This window comes from Salvelinus alpinus, chromosome 2 (genome assembly GCF_045679555.1).
Source record: "Salvelinus alpinus chromosome 2, SLU_Salpinus.1, whole genome shotgun sequence".
NCBI classification, from domain to species: Eukaryota; Metazoa; Chordata; class Actinopteri; order Salmoniformes; family Salmonidae; genus Salvelinus; species Salvelinus alpinus.
In genome coordinates this window covers 58630178-58658099 of record NC_092087.1, presented here as the reverse complement: position 1 = coordinate 58658099, position 27922 = coordinate 58630178, and the positions used below count along the sequence as shown (strand labels likewise).

The 27922-nt window shown below is 42.9% G+C and overlaps 1 protein-coding gene across 2 annotated transcripts; it reads right to left on the bottom strand.

The window, feature by feature from the left end:
• Nucleotides 1–26916, bottom strand: LOC139565666 (nuclear factor of activated T-cells, cytoplasmic 2-like). 2 transcript variants are annotated; one of them, XM_071386169.1, is made up of 10 exons: nucleotides 21647–26916; nucleotides 20149–21115; nucleotides 19773–19941; nucleotides 16627–16829; nucleotides 16345–16517; nucleotides 15910–16050; nucleotides 14632–14687; nucleotides 13224–13356; nucleotides 12020–12733; nucleotides 1–429 (listed from the first exon to the last, which is right to left on the bottom strand). In XM_071386169.1, the coding sequence occupies exons 1-10, from the start codon at nucleotides 21786–21788 to the stop codon at nucleotides 377–379; spliced, it is 2751 nt and encodes a 916-aa protein (XP_071242270.1). In that variant the 5' UTR covers nucleotides 21789–26916; the 3' UTR covers nucleotides 1–376. The 2 variants fall into 2 exon arrangements, with proteins under 2 accessions (XP_071242270.1, XP_071242261.1); XM_071386160.1 differs by having other exon boundaries at nucleotides 19773–19944; nucleotides 21647–26915.
• Nucleotides 26917–27922: the final 1006 nt, after the last annotated feature.

Below are 27922 nucleotides of genomic sequence, written 5' to 3'. Positions count from 1 at the left end.
AAGATTTTAAATCTGTATTTTAATGGCAAATAAAAATAAAATAACAGAACAATTTAATTAGATTGCCAACATGACAGAGAAGCCTTAAAAATGTGACACTACAGTCTCAATCATATTCTGGTCTTTTCTATATTGTCTTAGTAAATACAGAGATTTTCATAAAGATGTTTCTATTTACAATGAAAAAAATCAGTCTACTGTACATTGAGGCCACATACATGATACACATGCTAAAATAATTAAACCGTTTAAAAAGATAACCCATGATATCAGGCACTGCATACCCCTAACTAAAATACGAAGTTGAGGTCATGGTGGGGCCAATCAGACAATTCCCTCATGGCATTTAGTCACAATATGGATTCTCCTGGCTCTTCTACGACTGCTCTTTACTGTGGACAGTCAGATGATTCTTTATGATGTCATTCACTGGAAAACAAGATAGGGTGGGATAATGTTTAGGACAGTTTAACATAAAGGTCTATTGTAATAGTAAATCACATTGACACTGTCGCGCCACAGGGTGTCATATCACTGCTTTTCTCCAAGCATCCACAGGCAGAGACAGAGCCGCCAGAAAACGTGTGGCTAGACAGCATTTACCCCAGTACTTTTCAAAGCATCAGCTTTTTTGACGTTTATCAGTCCACGTCTTAGAAACACATTGGAAAACGATTTGCAACAGAAAAGAAAAAGCAGGTGTTTATTGCACAAGTTCAAATAGTAACTCCCCCAACTTCAGGCCGCTTGCTTCCGTTTTTTCTAGTGAATACAACCCTGTCCCTGGGATTTCACACAGTAACCCCCACGCTCGCTGCGACAGGTGGATTCACTTGTCAGTCACAGTGGTCTCAGTGCTACAGCATACAGAGACTCATCACCCACACCTCTCAACAACTATGTTTGGTTGCACCTAGTTTTTTGACTATGCACTTGGTTTCTTTCTTCACTCACACTCCTCTCCTGCCTGCCTGGTTGTCTGCCTCATGAGAGAGCTAACACACATTTTCATATCAAACAATGTATATGTTAATAAAAGCTGTTTAGTCATCCTCTAAAACTTGCTACAATAATCTAATCTATAGCTAGCTAACAAAATTACTAATGTTATCTTTAGTAGCCTAGCTAGATAGATAGCTAGCTAACATACGCTAGCTAGGTTGATACAATCATGCAGCCAGCAGGTAACGTTAATAATTTAGACTCATTAAATAAATGTGTTTGGCACAGGATAAAGGGGATGAAACGATCTGCTGCTGCTACCGAAGGCCAAGGGATACTGAAGTTCCTGAAAAGGTTAGTCAGACAGTTTTTTTGGTTCACGAACGATGGCATATTATTTTATTTCTACTGCTGGTGGTTATTCACAAATATATATTCACAAATATTCACAAAATTTTACTGTCTTAAAAGTAAAAAAAACATACAAATTCCACCACAGACAATATGAACACGTGTCTAACCATAACAGATGGATGGCTAATGCAGAAAGAGAAGATTTATGGATTCTAGCTCAACAATAACTTTCACAAATACAGAGAAAGGCAGCCATCATGGCGTCAGTCTTTTTGACTAGCTAGTGAATAATGACACCTACTGATATGAACTGGTAATGTAGGTTTGGTTAGAATAGAGTGCGATAGAGTGACATTCAATAAATAAATATTTTCAATTAAAATGTTGAAAGTAGTTGATTCAATGATTGAATATATGGGTTTTTAGAGGCAATCAGTTCCTACAGTGAGCGCCAGGGAACCAACCTCTGGTGGGCCAGATGGAGACCAGGACAACAAAACAAGGTTAGTGATTTTATGACTTACTCATAAAACAAACTTTGTTACAAAGTCTGTGTATAGTGTTAAATGTAACCCTTCCTTACATACAGTTTACAGAATGAATAATAGCAAAATAACACTAATCAGATGAACAAATAGGTTTTATGACAAAAAATGTAATGACTTTTCTACATTGAAACCTGTCTGACTTTTTTTATTTTTCAACATCCAGTGCTTAACATTGTGTGTGTGTGTATAGAGTGAAATAAATATTTAAATACATTGTAACCATTATTTGCATAACGCTCAGCCCTGTTGTCCATTGAAGTTGTCTCTGGCTCTTTTGATACCAGATTCAGAAGAATGAATAATAACAAGGTTTGTGGTAGCTTGAAAGAGTTTGAGCCACCTTTGGCCAGGAGTGTTTCTAATTAACATGACCTGACAAGAAAAAACCCTGCTTCCATTCAGCCACAAGAGCATTAGTGAGGTTGGGCACTAATGTTGGGTGATTAGGCCTGGTTCCCAGTCAGCGTTCCAATTCATCCCAAAGGTGGGCAGGCCAGTCAAGTTCTTCCACACCGATGTCGACAAACCATTTCTGTATGGACCTCGCCTTGTGCATGGAGGCATTGTCATGCTGAAACAGGAAGGGACCTTCCCCAAACTCTTGCCACAAAGTTTGAAGCACAGAATTGTCTAGAATGTCATTGTATGCTGTAGCATTAAGATTTCCCTTCACTTAAACTAAGGGTAGGCCCCATGAAAAACAGCCCCAGGCCATTATTCCTCCCCCAAACTGTACAGTTGGCACTATGCATTGGTGCAGGTAGCATTCTCTTGGCATCCGCCAAACCCAGATTCGTCCGTCAGGCTTCCAGATGGTGAAGTGTGATTTATCACCCCTGAGAACGCATTTCTACTGCTCCAGAGTCCAATGGCGGCAAGCTTTACACCACTCCAGCCGACGCTTGGCATTGCCCATGGTGATTTTAAGCTTGTGTGCATGAGCCCGAGGCTGCTCGGTTGCTACTACACATTTCCACTTCACAATAACAGCACTTAGAGTTGACCGGGACAGCTCTAGCAGGGCAGACATTTGACGAACTGACTTGTTGGAAAGATGGCATCTTATGACGGTGCCACGTTGTCATTGAGCTCTTCAGTACGTGCCATTCTACTGCCAATGTTTGTCTATGGCGATTGTATGGCTGTGTGCTCGATTTTATACACTTGTCAGCTAAATCCACTAATTTGAATGGATGTTCACAAACTTTTGGCCATGTTTTTGTGTGTGTGTGTGTGCGTGTGATGGGATGTAAAGACATTATGGACAGTACGCGGAGAGAACAGTATTCAGACCTTAACTTTTTCTACATTTTGTTGCGTTACAGCCTTATTCTAAAATATATTTTCTTCCCTTATCAATCTACACACAATACCCCATAATGACAAAGCAAAAACAGGTTGCAATTTTTTCAAATGTATAAAAAAACAACAGATATCATATTTACATAAGTATTCAGACCCTTTGCTCAGTACCTTGTTGAAGCACCTTTGGCAATGATTACAGCCTCAAATCTTCTTGGGTATGACACTACAAGTTTGGCACACCTGTTTTTGGGGAGTTTCTCCCATTCTTCTTCGCAAATCCTCTAAAGCTCTGTCAGGTTGGATGGGGAGCGTCGCTGCACAGCTATTTTCAGGTCTCTCCAGAGATGTTAGATCGGGTTCAAGTCCGGGTTCTGGCTGAGCCACTCAGTCTTTCAGAGACTTGTACCGAAGCCACTCCTGCGTTGTCTTGGCTGTGTGCTTAGGGTCGTTGTCCTGTTGAAAGGTGAACCTTTGCCCCAGTCTGAGTTCCTGAGCACTCTGGAGCAGGTTTTCATAGAGGATTTCTGTGTACTTTGCTCCGTTCATCTTTCCCTCGATCCTGACTAGTCGCTCAGTCCCTGCCGCTGAACATCCCCATAGCCTGATGCTGCCACCACTATGCTTCACCGTAGGGGCGGTGCCAGGTTTCCTTCAGATGTGACGCTTGGCATTCAGGCCAAAGAGTTAAATTTTGGTTTCATCAAACCAGAGAATCTTGTTTCTCATGGTCTGAGAGTCCTTTAGGTGGCTTTTTGTAAACTCCAAGCAGGCTGTCATGTGCCTTTTACTGAGGAGTGGCTTCCGTCTGGCCACTCTTCCATAAAGGCCTGATTGGTGGAGTGCTGCAGAGCTGGTTGTCATTCTAGACAGGTGCATGTTTTTCCAAATCATGTCCAATCAATTGAATTTATCATAGATGGACTCCAATCAAGGATGATCAATGGAAACAGGATGCATCTGAGCTCAATTTCGAGTCTCATAACAAAGGGTCTGTAAACTTATGTAAATAGGGTATTTCTGTTTTGAATTTTTAATACATTTGTTTTCATTTTGGGAAATTGTGTGTATATTGAGAAAAAATTATTTAAACCATTTTAGAATACGGCTTTAACGTAACAAAATGTTGAAAAAGTCAAGGGGTCTGAATACTTTTCGAATGCACTTCATGTAGTATATCTGAAGAATACGTAGAATAGTATATGTACAGCAATCGTTGAATAGGATGTCCTTGACTAGAATACAGTATCCTATATGAAATGGGTAAAACAGCATGTAAACATTATTAAAGTGACCAGTGTTCCATGACAATGTACATAGAGCAGCAGCCCCTAAGGTGCAGGGTTAAGTAACCGGGTGGTAGCTGGTTAGTGATGACAGGGTACTGGGTGGAGGTCTGCTAGTGAGGGCTATTTAAGTCTGATGGCCTTGAGATAGTTGCCTCCTGGATGATAATGTGGTGAACATGCCATTGCTTGGGTGGCTGAGGTCCTTAATGATCTTCTTAGCCTTCCTGTGACACCCACTGGGTGTTGTATATGTCCTGGAGGGCAGGCAGAGTGCCCCTGGTGATGCTTTGGGCAGACCGCACCACTCTCTGGAGAGCTGTGCAGTTGCCGTACCAGGCGGTGATACAGTCTGGCAGGATGCTCTCAATGAGGCATCTGTAAAAGTTTTAGAGGGTCTTAGGGGCCAAGCCGAATTTCTTCAGACTCCTGAGGTTGTGGAGAAGCTGTTGCGCCTTTCTTCACCACACTATCTGTGTGGGTGGACCATTTCAGATTGTCACTGATGTGTACGCCGAGGAACTTAAAGCTTTTCACCTTCTCCACTGCGGCCCCGTTGATGTGGATGGGGGGGGGGGGGGGGGGGGTTGTGCTCCCTCAGCTGTCTGCTGATATTCAGCTCCTTAATTTTGTTGACTTTGAGGGAGAGGTTATTTTCCTGGCACCACTGCCAAGGCCCTCACCTCCTCCCTGTAGGGTAGGCTGTCTTGTTGTTATTGGTGATCAGGCCTACCACTGTTGTGTCATCTGCAAACTTGATGAATGAGTTGGAGGCATGCGTGACCACACAGTCATGGGTGAACTGGGAATACAGAGGGGTTGAGTACACATCCTTATGGGCCCCTGTTTGAGCATCAGCTTAGTGGAGGGGTTGTTGCCTACCTTCACCACCTTGGGGGCAGCCCATCAGGAAGTCCAGGACCCAGTTGCACAGGGCGGGGTTCAGACCCAGGACCCCAAGCTTAATGATGAGCTTGGAGGGTACTATGGTGTTGAATGTTGATCTGTAGTCAATAAACAGCATTCTTACACAGGTATTCCTCTTGTCCAGATGGGATAGGGAGAGATTGAATATGTCTGTAAACACTCCAGCCAGCTGGTCTGCGCATGCTCTGAGGACGCAGCTTGGGATGCCGTCTGGGAGGGTTAACACGCTTAAATCTCTTACGTCAGCCACGGAGAACGAGAGCGCACAGTCCTTGGGCGCAGCCCTTGTTATCCTCAAAGCTGGTCCGGGAGCAAGACGTCTGTGTCCTCGAAGTGGCTGGTTTTCCCTTTATAATCCGTGATTGTCTGGAGGCCCTGCCACATACAGTACGTCTCGTATCTGAACCGTTGAATTGCGACTCCACTTTGTCTCTGACGTTTTGCCTGTTTGATTTCCTTACGGAGGGCATAACTGGACTGCTTGTATTCGAACATATTCCCAGTCACCTTGGCGTGATTAAATGTGGTGGTTTGCGCTTTCAGTTTTGTAGCCATCCCGGAATGGAGTGTAAGGATGGTCGAGAGTTTTTGAAGCATGAGTACTGCAGGCAATGTGTTGATCAAATCAAATCGATGTCACATGCGCTGAATACAACAGGTGTTGACCTTACAGTGAAATGCTTACTTACAAGCCCTTAACCAACAATGCAGTTTTAAGAAAAATAAGTGTTAAAGTATTTACTCAAATAAACTGAAGTAAAAAAAAAATATATATATATAAAAAAATGAAGGAGCAAAAATAAAATAACAGTAGCATGGCTATATACAAAGGATACCGGCACAGAGTCAATGTGCGGGGGCACATGTTGGTCGAGGTAATTGAGGTAATATATACATGTAGGTAGAGGTAAAGTGATGACGTTGGAGGCGGCTTATGGTAGAGAAGTTAACATTACATTCTCTGGCAACAGCTCTGGTGGACAGTCATTCCTGCAGTCAACATGCCAATTGCACGCTCCCTCAACTTGAGACATTTGTGGCATTGTGTTGTGTGACAAAACTAGACATTTTAAAATGGGCTTTTATTTTCCCCAGGACAAGGTGCACCTGTGTAATGATCATGCTGTTTAATCAGCTTCTTGATATGCCACACCTGTCAGGTGGAAGGATTATTTTGGTAAAGGAGAAATGCTTACATTTGCGCACAACGTTTTAGAGAAATAAGCTTTTTGTCTTTTATTTTTTATTTCAGCTCATGAAACATGTCGCGTTTATATATTTTTTCAGTATACATAAGATTAAATGGAAGCTTTTCTCCTGCATCATTTTGTAAATAGGGTAGAATGCACAGAGGTTTGTGTTTTCTGACACCTACAGTATAAGCTTACCAAGGGCATTGTGTCCTTGTTAATGCACCACATTCTGTAGCAAACTCACTATCATAATGTATTATGACATTATCCACATCGCTTCAAAGAATTTAGTTTTTTTCTTGGTTTCTTTGAAATACCGTCCATGTATCATCTACTGTCATTGAGCAAGGCACTTAACCCTAATTGCTCCTGTTAGTCACTCTGGATAAGAGCGTCTGCTAAATGACTAAAATGTAAACATTTGTAAAACAAATGGGTTGATGTGCATTTAAAACAGACTGAATCAATTATACCATAATATATGGCCTTGCCTCTGTTTTTCTTTATGCTAAATACTGTATGTCAATTTTGTCCAGATCACATGCTCGACTTCATTTTATTTACCTCTGAAAAGCAATGAATCATAAATGAACACACAAGGTAACAGGCATCAGGAATCATCAACACAACACACATATAACACTCAAATTACTAGACGTTATGGCAGACTTCTGTACAACATCTCGGAGTGTATAGCCATGATGAAGGCTTGCTGAATCATCATTATTTGAATGCCAAAGCACATTTTGCGATTAGGGTGATCTAACTGTACCCATTATGACATGATCAATAGTGTGTACTCTCACTGACCTTTCCAGGCTTAGTGTTGGTTCAAACACAGAGAACTCAAAATCAATTGGCTTGGTTGGTGACTATGTAAATCTTTGACCCACATACTGTCGCTGGATAAGCATGGGAAAGGGAGCATTCACTAAAAAGAGTTACTGTCAATCCCAAACCAATCCCTATACCCTTTCACCCTACCTTCTAGGTACAGTGGGCTCCACAATTATTAGATCCCTTGATGAAGATGAGCAAAAAAGACTATAAAATAAATACATACTGAGCTATATTTTATGCTCCACATTTGTATTTTATCATTTTATACTAACACAATTGCTCAGAAAGAGCTAGGTGTCAACATTTTTGGATCCCTTGTTTTTAATACTCCAGCGCAGACATAGGATGTCAAGAATCTGGGAAGGTTATGTATGGAGGAATGAGCTGAGATCCCTCCCAATGTGTCCTCCACTCTCATATTTTTTTTTTTTTAAGTCTGTCATTATCCTCAAATGGGAAGAGTGCTGGAGTATTGAAAACAGGGAATCCAATAATTTTGACTTATCTTTTTGAGAATACTTGATAAACAAAATCTATTTCTCTGAGCAATCACGTTACCATAATATATACAGTACCAGTCAAAAGTTTGGACACACCTACTCATTCAAGAGTTTCTTTATTTTTACTATTTTTTACATTGTAGAATAATAGTGAATACATCAAAACTATGAAATAACATATGGAATCATGTAATAACCCAAAAAGTGCAAAAAAAAATCTAAATCTATTTTATATTTCAAATTCTTCAAAGTAGCCACCCTTAGGGCTCCTGAGTGGCGCAGCGGTCTAAGGCACTACATCTCAGTGCAAGAGTTGTCATTGTAGTCCCTTTCCGGCCGTGAATGGGACTCCCATAGAGCGGCGCACAATTGGCCCAGCGTCGTCCGGGTTTGGACGGGGTAGGCCGTCATTGCAAATAAGAATTTGCTCTAAACTGACTTGCCTAGTTAAATAAAGGATACAAATAAATTGCCTTGATAGCTTTGCACACTCTTGGCATTGTCTCAACCAGATTCATGAGGTAGTTACCTGGAATGCTTTTCCAACAAGTTCCCACATATGCTGAGCACAAGTTGGCTGCATTTCCTTCACTCTGCAGTCCAACTCATCCCAAACAATCTCAATTGGGTTGATGTCGGGTGATTGTGGAGGCCAGGTCATCTGATGCAGCACTCCATCACACTTCTTCTTGGTCAAATAGCCCTTACACAGCCTGGAGGTGTGTTTTGGCTCATTGTCCTGTTGAAAAACAAATGATAGTCCCACTAAGCGCAAACGAGATGGGATGGCGTAGCGCTGCAGAATCCTGTGGTAGCCATGCTGGTTAAGTGTGCCTTGAATTCTAAATAAATCACTGACAGTGTCACCAGCAAAGCACCCCAACACTTCCTCCTCCATGCTTCATGTGGGAACCACACATGTGGAGATAATTCGTTCACCTACCCTGCGTCTCACAAAGACACAGCGTTTGGAACCAAAAATCTCTAATTTAGACTCATCAGACCAAAGGACAGATTTCCACTGGTCTGATGTCCATTGCTCGTGTTTCTTGGCCTAAGCAAGTTGCAACATTTCAACCATGAAGACCTGATTCACACAGTCTCCTCTGAACAGTTGATGCTGTAATGTGTCTTACTTGAACTCTGTAGCATTTATTTGCACTGCAATTTCTGAGGCTGGTATCTCTAATGAACGTATCCCCTGCAGCATAGGTAACTCTGGGTCTTCCTTTCCTGTGGCCGTCCACATGAGCCAGTTTCATCATAGCGCTTGATGTTCTTTGCGACTGCACTTGAACAAACTTTCAAAGTTCTTCAACTTTTCCGGATTGACTGACCTTCATGTCTTAAAGTAACAATGAACTGTCATTTCTCTTTGCTTATTTGAGCTGTTCTTGCCATAATATGGACTTGGTCTTTTACCAAATAGAGCTATCTTCTGTATACCAACCCTACCTTGTCTGGTTGAGAGAATGCCGAGAGTGTGCAAAGCTGTTATCAAGGCAAACTGTGGCTACTTTGAAGAATCTCAAATATATTTAGATGTTATTTCATAGTTTTGATGTCTTCACTATTATTATTATTATTATTATTATAGAAAATAGTAAAAATAAAGAAAAGCTCTTGAATGAGTAGGTCTGTCCAAAATGTTGACTGGTACTGTATACAGTTGAAGCCAGAAGTTTACATACACCTTAGCCAAATACATTTAAACTCAGTTTTTCACAATTCCTGACATTTAATCCCAGTAAAAATGTCCCGTCTTAGGTCAGTTAGGATCACCACTTTATTTTAAGAATGTGAAATGTCAGAATATGTCATTGTCCATTTGGAAGACCCATTTGCGACCAAGCTTTAACTTCCTGACTGATGTCTTGAGATGTTGCTTCAATATATCCACATAATTTTCCTACCTCATGATGCCATCTATTTTGTGAAGTGCACCAGTCCCTCCTGCAGCAAAGCACCCCCACAACATGATGCTGCCACCCCCGTGCTTCACGGTTGGGACGGTGTTCTTCGGCTTGCAAGCATCCCCCTTTTTCCTCCAAACATAACAATGGTCATTATGGCCAAACAGTTCTATTTTTGTTTCAACAGACCAGAGGACATTTCTCCAAAAAGTACGATCTTTGTCCCCATGTGCAGTTGCAAACCGTAGTCTGGTTTTGGAGCAGTGGCCTCTTCCTTGCTGAGCAGCCTTTCAGGTTATGTCCATACAGGACTTTTTACTGTGTATATAGATAGTTTTGTACATGTTTCTTCCAGCATCTTCACAAGGTCCTTTGCTGTTGTTCTGTGATTGATTTGCACTTTTCGCACCAAAGTACGTTCATCTCTAGGAGACAGAACGCGTCTCCTTCCTGAGCGGTATGATGGCTGCGTGGTCCCATGGTTTTTATACTTGCATACTATTGTTCGTACAGATGAACGTGGTACCTTCAGGTGTTTGGAAATTGCTCCCAAGGATGAACCAGACTTGTGGAGGTCTACCATTTGTTTTCTGAGGTCTTGGCTGATTTATTTTTATTTTCCCATGATGTCAAGCAAAGAGGCACTGAGTTTGAAGGTAGGCCTTGAAATACATCCACAGGTACACCTCAAATTGACTCAAATTATGTCAGTAAGCCTATCAGAAGCTTCTAAAGGCATGCCATCATTTTCTGGAATTTTCCAAGCTGTTTAAAGGCACAGTCAACTTAGTGTATGTAAACTTCTGACCCACTGGAATTGTGATCCAGTGAATTATAAGTGAAATAACCTGCCTGTAAACAATTGTTGGGAAAATGACTTGTGTCATGCACAAAGTAGATGCCCTAACCGACTTGCCAAAACTATAGTTTGTTAACAAGAAATGTGTGGAGTGGTTGAAAAACAAGTTTTAATGACTCCAACATAAGTGTATGTAAACTTCTGACTTCAACTGTATATATATATTTTTTGCATACAATATAGCTCAGTATTTGTGTTATTTTATACAGGATTTTTTGCTAATCTTTTATCAAGGGATCCAATCATTTTGGACACCACTGTACTTGTAGATCTGATAGGTTAAGTGTAAGCAACACTGTAGCAACGCCATCTTGCCCTCTGATACACAAAGTGGAATTGTCACCATATTGCTTATTCCTATTCTATCTTGTAAGATCTCAAAAAGTGGATCTAGTGTTGGGGCAAGGGGTTGATTTGGGATTCAGAGATACGAGTCCATATCACTCCTCTGTCTGGCCCAAAGTCAAGTGGCCAGCAGCTTATTCTGGCAGGCTACTGCTGACAGACATTCACGTAATGAATACATACATATACACACACACATATATATACATATATACACACACACACACACAGACACATATATATACACATACACACACATATACATATATGTATATATTATTTACATGTGCTCTATATTTCCTGTTTATCATCTTTATCTCCCTTGAACAAGCTTAGGGATACGAATAAATGTGTTTCCTCTCTCAAACACATGAGAGTTTCTTTAAAGATGTTGCTGGGTACTGTTTAACATTGTTGTGCATCTACATTTCCAGCATCCCCACCAAAATAACAATAACCATTTAACCATAGTCATTCTCACCAATTCAAAACAACAAGTGAGAGGAGCCTGGGGTTAGGGTTGGGCGATATCCAGACTTTCATACCGTCATACCGTTTCTACCACACCGGAGTATACGGTACTACCGAATGTGCACACAAGGGGCACTATTTCAAAACAATTTCGGGCAACAGGGATCTTGATCCAGGAGGGGATTGAATGTCTCTGCTGTAACCAAGACGTTTGATCTTGACCACTGAGCTAGCAAGTTAGCAAACCAAATGCATAGCTGGAGCCCTGAGATGGATATAAATGATTTCACACATCTTAGATTTCTTATAGTTATAAGCAGTGGCACGCACCCCTGTAGCCCCCGTGAGCCGGGGGCTACGGGGGCTACATATTATAATATAATATAAATTATATTATATTATATTAAACGTTAATGAAAATCATACCGTCTGTATCATACCGTTTCAAAATACCCCAGTATACAGTATAAACGGTATATCGCTCAAGACTACATGGGGTACAGTACATTTCTGCAGTATGCACTATGTTTTTCACTCACCATCATCCAGATAGGCTTGGTTCAGGTTTTCTTGCTTGACCATCACCTTCTCCAGGACTGGCCCACTCTGGCTCCCCGTTATTGGACCCCTCTGGGCCAGGGTAGAGCTATGTCGTGGTGGTAGTCGTGGAGACGTGCCCAAGACTGGCACCCCCATCTGCATGAAGTTCTGGTACTGGCCTTCTGATGAACAAGCCTCTGTCGAGGCACCAACCTTCCATGATGAAGCTGCAGCCCGGTACCCATCACCCACCATGGTGACATGCTGGTGTTGGGCCAATGGGACCGCAACGTTGACAACTCGCTGATTGGTGGCAGAGTGAGAGGGGTTGAAAGGTTGGGAGTATAGGGTGGAGTAGTGCTGGCTACCGATATAGGACATCTGAGATGGGGAGCCATAGTGGATCATCACTGGGTGGTGGTGGTTCATATCTTGATACAGAACAGGGCTGCTGCCCAGGCTTCTGATTTTACTGGGGTAATAGACAGATGGGTTTTGTTGTTGATAGGCTGACAATCTGACAATGGAGTCGTGGTGGCTCGCCTGCTGGCAGGATGCTAAGGTTGTCAAGCCAGCCTTGTGGCTATTAGGGGTAAAGTGGCTACTGGGGGTGTCGTGGTAGGACTTGGGTGACACTCCTAGGACCTTGGACACAGTACAACCCAGCTGGCTAAACTGGAAGTCATCTATGGGTTCCGTTTTAATGGCGGGAACTGAAAAGAACAGTAAATCGGAATTAGACTTTGGATGATCTGAGTTTTAAATGACAGTTGGCGCTAAAAACAAGTTAAATGGACAGTTCACACAAATTACAAAATGATATATTGTCAACAGAAAGCCCTCTAGCCTTTTAGGTTTAGGTTGCCTCTGGGCACGTGCCTTGCCTTGACATGGGCTAATTGATTGACTGACATAACGAGATGAAAACTGCTGACGCACAACCACATTTCTAAATTGCACGTTGTGTATTCTACCATGCTATCTCTCAACAGTAAGTTCAGACCCTGACTGACTTCCTACACACAGCACGCTGCTTACTCTGTGTTTAGGCAGAGGCGGCACCGATTGCCAATATGTAATTTGGGGGAACTATCCCTTTAAATAGTAAGCAATGGGATAGTGATAAAGTTACTGAAATTTAAGGTGTGGCCGTATCCAGTTCTAATAATGACAAAAATATATAAGGCGTATGGATGGACTCACCTGTTAAAGGAGTGTAGGTGAAGTGCTGCGCCTGACTGCGTTTCCTCCTCCCGTTGATCACATAGAAGATAACTTTAGCCGCGTGATAAATGGTGTGATCTCGATATGGAGGGATCTCGACACACAGCATGCTCTTGATATAATATGGTACAGTAGAACATCAGTCATTTGTCATAGAGTATCACTGAGAGTATCACTGGGCGACAGTGTGGACTGTGGATATACCATATCTCTATACTGAGGCTGTGTGAGATACACTACAAGATCAAAAGTATGTGGACAACCGGTCGGCGAACATCTTATTCGAAAATCATGGGCATTAATATGGAGTTGGTCCCCCCTTTGCGGCTATAACAGCCTCCACTCTTCTGGGAAGGTTTTCCAACAGATGTTTGAACATTGCTGCGGGGACTTGCTTCCAGTCCTGGCTCGCAGTCGGTGTTCCAATTCATCCCAAAGGTGTTTGATGGGGTTGAGGTCAGGGTTCTGTGCAGGCCAGTCAAGTTCTATCACACCGATCTCGACGAACCATTTCTGTATAAACCTTGCTTTGCGCACAGGGGCATTGTCATGCTGAAACAGGAAAGGGCCTTCCCCAAACGGTTGCCACAAAGTTAGAATCACAGAATTGTCTAGAATGTCATTGTATGCTGTAGTGTTAAGCTTTCCCTTGATCCGCCAAACCTAGATTCTCCAGACGGTGAAGCGTGAATCATCATTCCAGGGAACGTGTTTCCACTGCTCCAGAGTCCAATGGCGGCGGGCTTTACACCACTCCAGCCAACGCTTGGCATTGCGCATGATCATTTTAGGCTTGTGTGCGTGCGGCTGCTCGGCCATGGAAACCCATTTCATGAAGCTCCTGACGACCTGTTCTTGTGCTGACGTTGCTTCCAGAGGGAGTTTGGAACTCGGTAGTGAGTGTTGCAACTGAGGACAGAAGATTTTTACGCGCTACGCGCTTCAGCACTCAGCGATCCCGTTCTGTGAGCTTGTGTGGCCTACCACTTCGCGACTGAACCGTTGTTGCTCCTACACATTTCCACTTCACAATAACAGCACTTACAGTTGACCAGGGCAACTCTAGCAGCACAGAAATTTGACAAATGTACTTGTTGGAAAGGTGGCAACCTATGACGGTGCCACGTTGAAAGTCACTGAGTTCTTCAGTAAGGCCATCCTACTGCCAATGTTTGTCTATGTAGATTGCATGGCTGTGTGCTCGATTTTATACACCCGTCAGCAATGGGTGTGGCTGAAATAGCCAAATTTACTAATTTGAAGGGGTGTCCACATACTTTCGTATATATAGTGTACATATGTAGAAGAAGAGGATTTAGGTAGTACTTTATAAAGCCAGTAGTATTTTAATGTCACTGTTCATAAATGTGTTAGGACAGTAACTCACTGATTGGCTTTTGTCTCGGTCTACTGATGCTTCCACTTCCCAAATCTGCAGCCCATCTGAAAGAAACACAATTCAAGTGCAGTGTACCATTAGCATAAATTGAATAAATTGAATTAAATAATAGGAGCGGAGCAGAGATTGATATGAACAAACTCTCGCAGAGAGGGATGTGAAGGCAGCTACAGTAGTAAAACTGGAATAACATTCTTCTATTTATTTAATAAATATTCACTAAAACAGGAGCTAACTAGTGTATTTATAGTCAAATGGAACCTTTTAGATCCGACCAAAACACAAATGGCACAAACAAACCCAGTAATGTGGTGGTAGCAACAAACTTAGCAATTACATGTTTCATACTCCGGATGTTACGAAAGCATTTGTAAATCTATCAAGGTAGTGAGGTTTTATGAAAACCCCCTATCCACCCCCAGTTTCTTCTCAGTAACTGGCATGTAGGCAGTATCAGTAAAGATTCTCTGTCATCTCTGCTCTAGTATATTCCCATCTCAACTTTTACCTACTGCTCACAGCCCACGTTTTGAGTAAAGTGAGACAAAAAAAAAACTCTGCTTGAAGATGATATCTATGGTTTGGCTAACCACATCCTCTCGCACTAAACCACATGGTAAACAAGAGGGCCGTTTACAAACTCATAATGGTACTTATATTCTGCACCCACACCTTGTTACGTGACATCATAATCCTGTAATGACAATACCATGATGGAAAATAATCATTGTGATATGTAGGCCCTATGTGGCTCAGTTAGTTAGAGCATAGCGCTGGCCATGCTAAGATCATGGCTTCAATTCCTACAGGGATCACATACATGCACTGTAGGTTGCTTTTGAAAAAATGGTCGCCTAAATGGCATATGATTGAATATTACAGAACTTTTTGATCTAGTCATTGTTTTCATTTCTGCTGTTATTTGAGCATGTGCAGTGCATCCCTATTTTGTGACTGTTTGAACTTGGGGGTAGTGCGTCACTGTAAACCTGTTATCTAGAGCAAATGTTCTGGGAATTGACTTCTCAATAGGACAACTATTACAAAATAGTTATCAACTACTGCTGTACAAAGTCAGTGGCCTTGTGGTTTGAGTGTCGGGGATCAGGTTGGGATTTGATCCCTGGCAGATTAATACTAAAGATGCCATTACTAGATACAATGATTTGCTTTTGCTTGCTCTTTGGAGTCTAGGCCAGGTTAATGTAAAGCACAACTGCTGATGTAAAAGGGCTTTATATATTTGATTGATTGTAAATTCCTCACCAGGTGTATTCTTCGTGAACACCACCTTGGAATAAGAGGTGAAGTTCTGTCCGGTCAGTATCATCTGCTGTCCCCCTAGAACCGAGCAGCGGTCCACGTCCTGACTCTCTACAGTGGGTAGCTGGTGGGCCGACCTCTGGGCTGTGGAACCACAGTAGAATATCATTAGGAGAACATTAGAAGAACCATAGGAGTACATTATTTACATTCTGAGGGTGACATTTTGCACAAGCAAATCGCTGTGAGCAAAATAACTAATATTTCAAAAAGACAGGAAGACAAATAGACAGGAAGGCAGTTTACTAAATTCCTGTCATATAATCCTTATATAACATTACATTACTGAAGAAAAGGTTTGGATTAAATTGCTCTGCAGATTATTATTATTATTTGCAGTAGTTAGAAGTCAGGTTGCTGGAACAAAAGTTAACTTACAACACTCGATGGGAAGGGAGGCCACTTGGAGAGAGACATACTGTCCTCCTGGATGGGGAATATGGACCCGGAAGACCAGACGGACACAGGTATTCTTCCGTCCGATGTCTGTCTCTCCTGTCCTCAGCTCAATGTCAGCGTTCCTCAGCTTTAGGATCCCAGCACAGTCAATCCTTTACATAGGAAGTGAACATTTATTTGATTCATTATTTTATAACCTAGCTCTGAAAACATCTGTGTGTGTGTGTACTGTACTGTCTCTAATGTGGCAGCTCTCCTTACACTGCTCTCATGTTGTTCTTGGGCTCCAGAGGGATCTCCAGGACCTTGGTGCCATTGACCATGATCTCGTTGCTAGGGGTGGTGACGGTTTTCCCCGTGATGCGGTGCACTTGGTAGAAGGCATGGGGCTTGAGGAGCCTCTTGTCAGCTGTTCCGATGAACACCAGCAGACCCAGTGGAGCTTTGCCTCTGTACCCATGAAGCTGTCAACAACAAACAAACTGTTTTACCATTAATACTGGAATCTGCCACGTCCATTTGGGATTGGTTCGTCAGAGGGCATAGCGGGATTTCTTAAAAGCTTCCGGACTCTAACCCGGAAACTTATAAGAAATCCCGCTATGCCCTCCGACGAACTATCAAACAGGCAAAGCCTCAATACAGGACTAAGATCGAATCATACTACACCGGCTCCGACGCTCGTTGGATGTGGCAGGGCTTGCAAACTATTACATACTATAAAGGGAAGCACAGACAAGAGCTGCCCATTGACACAAGCCTACCAGACGAGCGAAATTACTTTTATGCTCGCTTCGAGGCAAGTAATACTGAAACATGCATGAGAGCGCCAGCTGTTACGGACAACTGTGTGATCATGCACCCCGCAGCTGATGTGAGTAAGACCTTTAAACAGGTCAACATTCACAAGGCTGCAGGGCCAGATGGATTACCAGGACGTGTACTCCAAGCATGCACTGACCAACTGGCAAGTGTCTTCATTGACATTTTCAGCCTTTCCCTTTGAGTCTGTAATATCAACATGTTTCAAGCAGACCACCATAGTCCCTGTGCCCAAGAACACTAAGGTAACCTGCCTAAATGGTTACCTTAGGTTACCTAAATGGTTACCTAAACTACAGACCCAGAGCACTCACGTCTATAGCCATGAAGTGCTTTGAAAGGCTGGTCATGGCTCACATCAACACCATTATCCCAGAAATCGTAGGCCCACTCCAATTTACATACCGCCCAAACAGATCCACAGATGATGGAATCTCTATTGCACTCCGCACTGCCCTTTCCCACCTGGACAAAAGGAACACCTATGTGAGAATGCTATTCATTGACTACAGCTCAGCTTTCAACACCATAGTTCCCTCAAAGCTCATCACTAAGCTAAGGACCCCGGGACTAAACACCTCCCTCTGCAACTGGATCCTGGACTTCCTGACGGGCTGACCCCAGGTGGTAAGGGTAGGTAACAACACATCCGCCACGCTGATCCTTAACCCGGGGGCCCCTCAGGGGTGCGTGCTCAGTCCCCTCCTGTACGCCCTGTTCACTCATGACTGCACGGCCAGGCAAGACTCCAACACCATCATTAAGTTTGCCGATGACACAACAGTGGTAGGCCTGATCACCAACAATGACGAGACAACCTATAGGGAGGAGGTCAGAGACCTGGCAGTGTGGTGCCAGGACAACAACCTCTCCCTCAATGTGATCAAGACTAAGGAGATGATTGTGGACTACAAGAAAAGGAGTACCGAGCACGCCCCCATTCTCATCGACGGGGCTGTAGTGGAGCAGTTGAGAGCTTCAAGTTCCTTGGTGTCCACATCACCAACAAACTAACATGGTCCAAGCACACCAAGACAGTCTTGAAGAGGGCACGACAAAACCTATTCCCCCTCAGGAGACTGAAAGGATTTGGCATGGGTCCTCAGATCCGCAAAAGGTTCCACTTCTGCACCATCAAGAGCATCCTGACTGGTTGCATCACTGCCTGGTATGGCAACTGCATTGTTGGTTAAGGGCTTGTAAGTAAGCATTTCACTGTACGGTCTACACCTGCTGTATTCGGTAACTGTGACCAATAAAATGTGATTTGATTTATTAAAACAAAGATGTTACCGCAAACAACGAACACGGTTCTTTCCCCCTCTGACATCATTGCACGTGCGATAGAACAGCAGAATATGTACTGTGTCCTCTGTACTGCACAGCTCTGACATTCTTTCAGCTTTTATACATGAGGGTAAATAATCATATCTCTGACAAAAAAATAATAATTTTAAACTGTGCACCACATTCTAATGTGTAATCTACAGTAGCACAATTCATTCTCGACACCTACTCATCAAAAGATGAAACTGTTGAAATCAGAGACATCTATAATTACTTAGGGAACATCGAGGGTTAAATACTCAACAATATCACAGTTCTTATCCATTACATCATGAAGGAAAAGGCCAACTCCGACTTAATTATTTGCATATGTAGCGGATGGCTAATGATTAGCGGATGGTTAGCATTGCTACTGTTGCCCTGGACCCAGAAATGCCTTGGCTTTCACGTCACGGAATGAGAAGACCGCTCATTAATTTAGTAACGAAAGGGTTCAAAGGGTTCACATTTACATGGAAAAAAATATATCAGTAAAGGATGATTTCAGCAGGTTTTGAGTGTGAGATGCTAGATCACAAATCAACTTACTAAACAGGGAGTCTTCCTCTCCTTTACTTAAGACTCATGTACTCTTCTTCTCAAACTACTTGAATAGAACATTGTAGTAAATAACTTATTGTAAAGAAGAGTACATGAGAGTATGGGCACTTTCACATATCCCCTGTATGATCTGGATCCAAGAGTGTTTGGTACCCTGATCTGCGCTATAAAGCATGCGTGAGTAGTGAGTCCAAGATCCAAGACCAGAGTACTAGGTATTGTGAGGGGCAGCGCGAGTCGTGTGTAACTTTTAGCTCGTTACAAACAAGCTAGCTTGCTAACGTCATGTAGAATGAGCATCTTGCAAATCAAACCCTGAAAAGGTTATTGTCAGGTCTTGTAAAAGCTAAACTTATTTTGTATAATTCTCACAAACACTCCAGGAAACCGAACGTCATATGTGAAAACACCCTATGTTGTAACTGTGCTATGCTGGTGTTGTGGTTGAATGGGTGTAGTCAAAATAATGCAGGCTGATACAAGGATATTCATTTACATATTGCAGCTGGGCACCTGAGACAAATAGGGTGACACAATGACAAGGAAATACCACTACGGACACATATTTATACACACCGGAGTACAAGCTGCACTATACATTTACACTCAAACATCCACACAGGCACATTGTCAACACCCATCCCCACAAACATACATACCTAGATTAAACACACACCTCCCCTCCCCACACCCAGTACCTGAACCACAGTGTGTCCTCCGCCAGGTGCTTTGACTGCTCCCCTGCTGCCCTCTGTCTCATAGTGGGCACGGTGGTGCTGTTTAGGCTGCTGCTCCAGACAGAGCTCATATTTGTCTGAGTGACTGGGCAATTGCAAATCTAGAGGGGGCAGAGATGGCACAGGAATGCTACTGAAGAGGGGAGAGAGAGAGAGATTTCACTGGTTATAGCGGATTAAGATCATTAGTAACATTACAAGAATTACAAAAACACATATCAGAACATGAAATCACAATTTCAAATGCAATAGGATTTTCCTAATACTGCTTCTTTACATAGCCTGTCATTAAAGAGTCATTCTTATGAGGGATCTTCATTCCCATAGCACATTATACCTGATTGCTCCGTGGGCTAGTGGAACTGGCCAGACAGATGTAGGGAGGATGTAGGTCTCAGCCCCAGCTTTGCCTCTCCTCCCCTGCTCCATGGGGTGCACATAGCCATCTCCCTGGCTCTCTCTGTACGTGTAGAACTCCACATTGGGCTGCACTATCTTGGAGGGCACAGCCCTGGGTAAGCTGGAGCTGAGGCTGCTCAACACCTCTTCAAGGCTGGGAGCCTGCTCAGTGGCATTGGCCTGTGGGTCAGCCTGGGCCCGGGGTCGTTGGGGGTGGTGGGGTGAGGGGCTGAGGCTCCGGGAGCGCTGCTGCTGGCTGGTGGTCCCCAGGCTGGGGCCGCTGTACTGGTCGTAGGTGCGTTTGCCCTGAGGAGAGGCGGAGCGAGAGCGCGGGTGGGTATGGGAGTGGGGGGAGGATGACCGCTGACTCTGCAGTACCAGGAATGTCTCCTCTGTGATGCTGGTGCACGGGGAGGTCCCTGGGGAGGAGTGAGCCATGGACATGTGGATGCCTTGGAGGTGGTCCAAGGTGGTCAAGCCTACCGCGCCCCCATCACCACTGGGAGATACACAAGGAGAGACCCAGGGAGAGCAAGACTCGGACAGCCAGCCCGTGGAGGAGTTGCTGCTGGCAGGGCTTAGGCACTGAGGCTCTCGATAGGCTGTATTCTCATAGCCAGACACAGTCAGGGCCGTCGATCTGGGGCTGGCATCCAGGGGCTGAGTCCGGTGAGGGTCCACAGATGGGGTGATCTCAATCCTGGGGCTGGGGGAGGGAGCACCCTCTGGCCTGGAGGGGAGATCCAGCGAGTTAAACCCAGGCCCAGACAGGCAGTCAGTGACAAGCCCATGGTAGTAGGAGGACTGACGGGAGGTTGTATGGGCACAGCTGGAACTGTCCTCACAAGGGTAGGGCACCATAGATGGAGGGTTGTGACCATCGTGAGGGGGAACCCCTGAGTTGTCTGTCAAGAATATGGAAGTATGAAGGGGTTACTCATTTAGGCGAGTGCATCATGGATTGCACCATTTCACGATCAGAATAGAGATTTTTATTAGTTTTTTCTAATTACCATACGCTTGCCATTTTAGTGACAATATTTTTTGTTCTTACAATTTTTTTCATGTACATCAAGCAATTACAAGTAATAATAGGAAACATGTTCCTAAAATAGCATGCGTGTCAAATTGATGAAGTGACTCCATCATTCACCACTGGTTCAACCTGGTTTAATATAAACTCAGTCACAAAACCATGGATTTGTACAAGCAAGAAAAAGCTAATTGAAATATATTATTTTACATTTCGTTTTGTGACTGTAGCCTTTTCTGAGTAGTGTACAAAATATGATTTATGATAAGGATACTTTTGTTTTGTAAATTCTGAATAAAAATCCACGTTATAAACTCCAATTTAAACCTTTATTATTTTAACCCCAAAAGATTCGTCGGAACACATGATTGACTGCACTTCTGGAAAATGCTTGCAGCCTTACCTTCATTCCCGCGAAAGTCATCCTCAGATGGGTTGTACAAAAACAGGTAGGAAAAGTCCAACTCCTCTTCACTGTTATCTTGACGAAGACCTTCCACAAGCGCCAAAGAATTTGGATCATTCTCTTCGTAGATGGAAGTCATCCCACGCACGTAAATTGTTTATCAAAATGCAAAGAATGACAAAACAGCAATAGTTACATTAAACGTCTTACTTTCCCAACGATATAAACTGCACGTTTTCTCGACCAAATTGCAACATCAAAAGTCAAGGCTAATGGTTCAAATGATCTAGAAGAAAAAGAAACGCACACCTATTTAGGCGAGGTGCTGACTAGCGGAGTAGAAAACTTGAAAATGAAGGAGAGCCGCACGCTCTAGGAGCTCAGATGCTAAAAATATATATATATATCCAACGTTTCGACAGCCAAGCTGTCTTCATCAGGGTATAATGGTTCAAATGAAACATGACAGCGACAATTTAAAAAAAATCTGTCGATATGGCTTCCTGCTTTTAAGCTGTTGCATAGCCTAATTGAGGCAGATGATTCAGTGGTGATGATGTAACTTTGTCGGGTAATTTTGTATCAAATGTTTTGGAATGTTGCTGAATAAAATAACAGACACTGAAATGGCTACTGCATTTTGCATTTCAGGTGTAACAAAACTCTAGACCTACTTCACTATTAATAGGCCTATTATTTCAGAATCATTTGACACAGTTACCTTTATGTTTTAGATGCAACATGATATGATTGACTGAGCCTGAAAACATCATGTTTCATTTTGGAAGCATTAACATAATATAACTGATTTGGCTGCTTTCTGTCACAAGTGGAATTGATAAACTTGCAGTATATGGAAAGCTGTTGGCCTATTTCATTCATGACATAAAATAGGTTACTAATCCAATGGGTGGTGCTACTGTTCACATTGGCGATTTTAGCATGTACATCTTGGTGGGGCAAACTCAAAAAAAATAGTTTAGATGCATGCCAGCAAAGCCACTACACAACACAACACTAAACCATACAATACATTAATTGCAGTATAATGGTGACATACAGTGCCCACAAACTGTTAGGGCAGGGGTGGGCAAACTTTTTGACTCGCGGGCCACAATGGGTTCTAAAATTTGACAGAGGGGCCGGGCCAGGAGCATTTGGAGGGAGTGTTTGGGCCGGATATACTAAAGCATTAAATGTAGTGTGTGCAAACCTCATAGCACAGTAAGAACACTACAACCCAATTTATTAACTGTCTTTCAAATGTGAAAAATAGCCCTTATCAGTTAATAAATTTGTCTCAAGGAATATGCAAGATATGGCATTTACATACTATTTCGCAGATACCGGGATGAGGAAATGTAAATAGATTAAAATAACATACGCACTGTGATTTATCAAGATTGCGTCTGTTTTTAATAAGTTTCAATCGAAGGTGCAAAGTTAAAGAAATCAACATTTATTGAAAAATGGAATCACTTTCAACATTCAAAACATATTATTACACAACGAAATACTCAAGCTCAATAATATCTACTTGTGTTAAACTCCGCAAAATCATGGATGGATTGTCCTGACCGCGCGCTCTACAAACTCGCCACGGACGCCCTCGCCTTCACGCGCAAACAGTACACGTGTATCGTTGCCAAGCACACAGACATAGGCTGTATTAAATATCCTACCTGCAGCTGAAAATTTAAATTTAAATTAAGAGCGATGTGCGGCGTGTTAATAAAGCTACTGTACCGCTGCTGTGCGTAAATGCGCATTGCTCTTAATTAAAAGACGCACTTCCAAACTTTCCATATGCATTTTTTCATAACACAGCAGAAAAACTCACCATTTCAGTGGGAACAGTGTTGTTGGTCTCCCTTTTTTGCCAGTGCATCAAAGTCTGGAGTTAGTTTTGTTGTGGCAATTCTCGCTTAATGGTGACGTGAAACGAAGTGAAAATTAAAGTGAAATAAAGAGAAATACGCGCCACTCCAACAACGGTCAATGTGTTTTGAGTGCGCCATCTATTGGGGAAACGTGGGCATTGCAGGGAAAGGGGAAAAAAAGGAGGTTTTTACTATAATTTGGACAAGTTCGGCGGGCCGGATTAAAAAGCCTAACGGGCCGTATGTGGCCCGCGGGCCGTAGTTTGCCCATGTCTGTGTTAGGGCCTACATAAAGCTGTCCCAACAGCAGTCCCAAAACCTTACCACTGCTACACCTGGCTATCAGTGGAGCCTTGTCTGGCAGAGAAACAATTCATTCAGCTTAATTTACTGCCTTTAAAAAAAACATAGCTGATACGGCTGACTTGCTTAAACAAATGTCGTTTCTACTGTCAATTGAGACCTACAAACTATGGCATAAGGGGGCGACAAGGCAATCTGTAATTTCGATTAAGACATTAATGAGCGAGCTAGGACGGGCGTAGTCAATATAACTATTTGTTCAGCACTTTTGAAATGTACAGCAACAGAATTCAGAACATGGGTCGTTCTTACAGTATTCTCCCTGTACACCAAGTCAGAACCAAATGATAAGTAAAGTGGGCATATAAGCAGACAATGACATTTCTCTAAAACAGGCTATAGGCTACATGTGCACCACCAAGTCAGAACAGTAGGTTAGGTTAAGAGGGGAAAAGGGACAAAATGATTAGGGTGAGGCACATGGGCTACTAACAGCTTACTACAGAAACATACACTTAGCATTACTTTCTTAGCAACAATATACATGTCTCCCTGGCATATTACATAATTTATGCAGCAGCATGCAATAAATGTTTTACTCACCTTGTTGTGCTGTGCTCACTTGAACAGGAAGTTGGCGCGGCGGTCCTTCGTGGGGAAATGTTGTCATCAAAGTCTGGCCACTGATTCCTTCCTAACCACTCATTAGTGAATTTGCGATTTCCAACTTGTTGTGTAATATTTTACCAATGGCCAATGAGCACTGAAGTTTACATACACTTAGGTTGGAGTCTTTAAAACTCATTTTTCAACCAATCCACAAATTTCTGTGGATTGCCAAAACTGCAGTTTTGGCAAGTCGGTTAGAACATCTACTTTGTGCATGACACAAGTAATTTTTCCAACAATTGTTTACAGACAGATTATTTCACTTATAATTCACTATATCACAATTACAGTGGGTCAGAAGTTTACATACACTAAGTTGACTGTGCCTTTAAAAAGCTCTGAAAATTCCAGAAATTGATGTCATGGCTTTAGAAGCTTCTGATAGGCTAATTGACATAATTTGAGTCAATTGGAGGTGTACCTGTGGATGTATTTCAAGGCCTACCTTCAAACTCAGTGCCTCTTTGCTTGACATCATGGGAAAAATCAAAAGAAATCAGCCAAGACCTCAGAAAAAAATTGTAGACCTCCACAAGTCTGGTTCATCCTTGTGAGCAATTTTCAAACACCTGAAGGTACCACGTTCATCTGTACAAACGATAGTACGCAAGTATAAACACCATGGGACCACGCAGCCGTCATACTGCTCAGGAAGAAGATGTGTTCTGTCTCCAAGAGATGAACGTACTTTGGTGCGAAAAGTAAAAATCAATCCTAGAACAACAGCAAAGGACTTTGTGAAGATGCTGGAAGAAACATGTACAAAAGTATCTATATCCACAGTAAAACGAGTCCTAGGCTGCTCAGCAAAGGAAGAAGTCACTGCTCCAAAATCACCATAAAAAAGCCAGACTACGGTTTCCAACTGCACAAAAGATCGTACTTTTTGGAGAAATGTCCTCTGGTCTGATGAAACAAAAATATAACTGTTTGGCAAGCCGAAGAACACCATCACAACCGTGAAGCACGGGGGTGGCAGCATCATGTTGTGGGGGTGCTTTGCTGCAGGAGGGACTGGTGCACTTCACAAAATAGATGGCATCATGAGGTAGGAAAATTATGTGGATATATTGAAGCAACATCTCAAGACATCAATCAGGAAGTTAAAGCTTGGTCGCAAATGGGTCTTCCAAATGGACAATGACCCCAAGCATACTTCCAAAGTTGTGGCAAAACTGCTTAAGGACAACAAAGTCAAGGTATTGGAGTGGCCATCACAAAGCCCTAACCTCATTCCTATAGAAAATGTGTGGGCAGAACTGAAAAAGTGTGTGCGAGCAAGGAGGGCTACAAACCTGCCTCAGTTACACCAGCTCTGTCAGGAGGAATGGGCCAAAATTCACCCAACTTATTGTGGGAAGCTTGTGGAAGGCTACCTGAAACATTTGACCCAAGTCAAACAATTTTAAAGGAAATGCTACCAAATACTAATTGAGTGCATGTAAACTTCTGACCCACTGGGAATGTGATGAAAGAAATAAAAGCTGAAATATATCATTACTAACAATAAGAAAAAAAGGGAAACAGAATCTATTATCTCATATTAATACTACTATTACTACTATTATTCTGACATTTCACATTGTTAAAATAAAGTGGTGGTCCTAGCTGACCTAAGACAGGGAATTTTTACTAGGATTAAATGTCAGGAAATGTGAAAAACTGAGTTGAAATGTATTTGGCTAAGGTGTATGTAAACTTCCGACTTCAACTGTAAGCATCACAAATAACGTATTATTAGCAACGCTAGCTTGCTTAACCGTCTAACTAAAATCTCATTGGTTGAAGAATTGTTCTGAATACAAAGGCACTCATGTCATCGTTATAACTTCACCAACCTGGAGACACGAGATCCAGAGTTAGCAAGCCTTAGCCGTAGATTAAGGGGTCTCAAACTACCGGCCTGCGGGCCAAATGCTTGTCTTAGTAAATGCCGCCCACTGCCTGCATAGTTCTCTTAGAGGTGGGTGGTATTTCTCAAAGTGAACCCTGTTCTGGTTTGATATTGCGGGAAACATGTTGTAATCGTAGCGATTGGCACACAAAGCATAATAACACTTTCCTATTGGGGAGCACAGAGGATGACTTCTCCTGCTCTGGAGATACACCTGGCACAAGCTCTCCCTTCCTTATCACAGGTGAGGGGGTTTCAATTCGGGAGGGGATGGGTGTTGTTGTCACATCAATGCAAATGAGGCTAGAGGCCTGGTGTGGGACGTATCACAGATGGAGGGGCACAACAGCACAGTTTTCCACTCTGTTGGCAGCAAGGTCAAACGGTGCATGTTATCTTACTCACTCACCCTCTTTCTCTCCCTCCCTCTCTCACTCGCTCTCATTCGCTAAAGAGTGCAGGAGTTCAGAGCAGGGAACACAAGCACCCGCCTGAACCCGTTGCTTCGCAAGCGCACACACAGGGCCTCATAACAAAGTAGTGTCTCCATTACCCCCCTCACCCCCACCCCCACCACCCTCCCCAAGCTTAACTGCGTGGGAAGAGTTGAGCAGATGCCGCCTGCGCTTCACAAAACAACTAGCTATGTCACTGCTAGCTAAAAAAGCATGAAACACATTTATATCTGATCAACAGAATGACCTAAGGGCTCTCTGTGCCTCTCTGGCCATATCAACACAGCCTTGGCATTGCCTGCTTTCTAGCACCAAAGTCAGACAGGTGTTGTAACTAACCTGTGCTGTGAGTGGTGAGGATTTTTTTTGGTTGCCAGAGAGGAGATTGTAAACACACATGAATGATGAAAGAAAAACAGGTTGGGGACAATGCCCCACATGTGTATATGTGTTTATACTTACATGGAACACACTTCAGTGCACATGTACACACATGCTTCCATGGTGGGTCTCTGCGTGGGGAATATGCATGGCTGGGTTATTGTACTGTCCCAACATGTTTGTCTTCTTTTGTCTGTATATCTCGCTTTCTGAGCATGTGAGTTCCTGAGCATGTGCGCTGTGAGTATTTACTACCACATTGAGCAACATTTTCCACTCCCTCAATGAAACCTGAGATTGTTACTGTACACACCAAGGAATGTTTTTCACCGAGCGAGTGACAATTGTCCTGCCATATTTGTCCATCTCTGAAAAGTCCCCTTCGTAGCAGTACTTTTCTTCTTTTACAGAAGAATCTCAACAAAGCTTAAATGAGAAGTGTAAGCTATGTTACACAGTACACCAGTTGTCATAACACTGATATCTGAACTTGCAGCTGTCTGTCACAATGAGGTACTTCCCAGCATGCAACAGGAAGCTCCTAAGCGCTTTCATCTTTTAATGAGGCGGTCGTAAAGAGAGAAAGGACATCCGACAGAGGTTGGCACTGTCACTCTCAGGGTAATACTGTGTTTGTGTGTGTGTGTGTGTGTGTGTGTGTGTGTGTGTGTGTGTGTGTGTGTGTGTGTGT

Bases quoted from the DNA above. Each gene is read 5' to 3' on its own strand.
- LOC139565666 (XM_071386160.1), bottom strand. From the start codon at position 21,788: ATGACTTCCATCTACGAAGAGAATGATCCAAATTCTTTGGCGCTTGTG. The intron at 16,518-16,626 runs GTAAGGAGAGCT...TCCTATGTAAAG, and splicing joins AAGAACAACATGAGAGCAGT to GATTGACTGTGCTGGGATCC. The intron at 12,734-13,223 runs GTGAGTCCATCC...TGTTCTTTTCAG, and splicing joins CACCTACACTCCTTTAACAG to TTCCCGCCATTAAAACGGAA.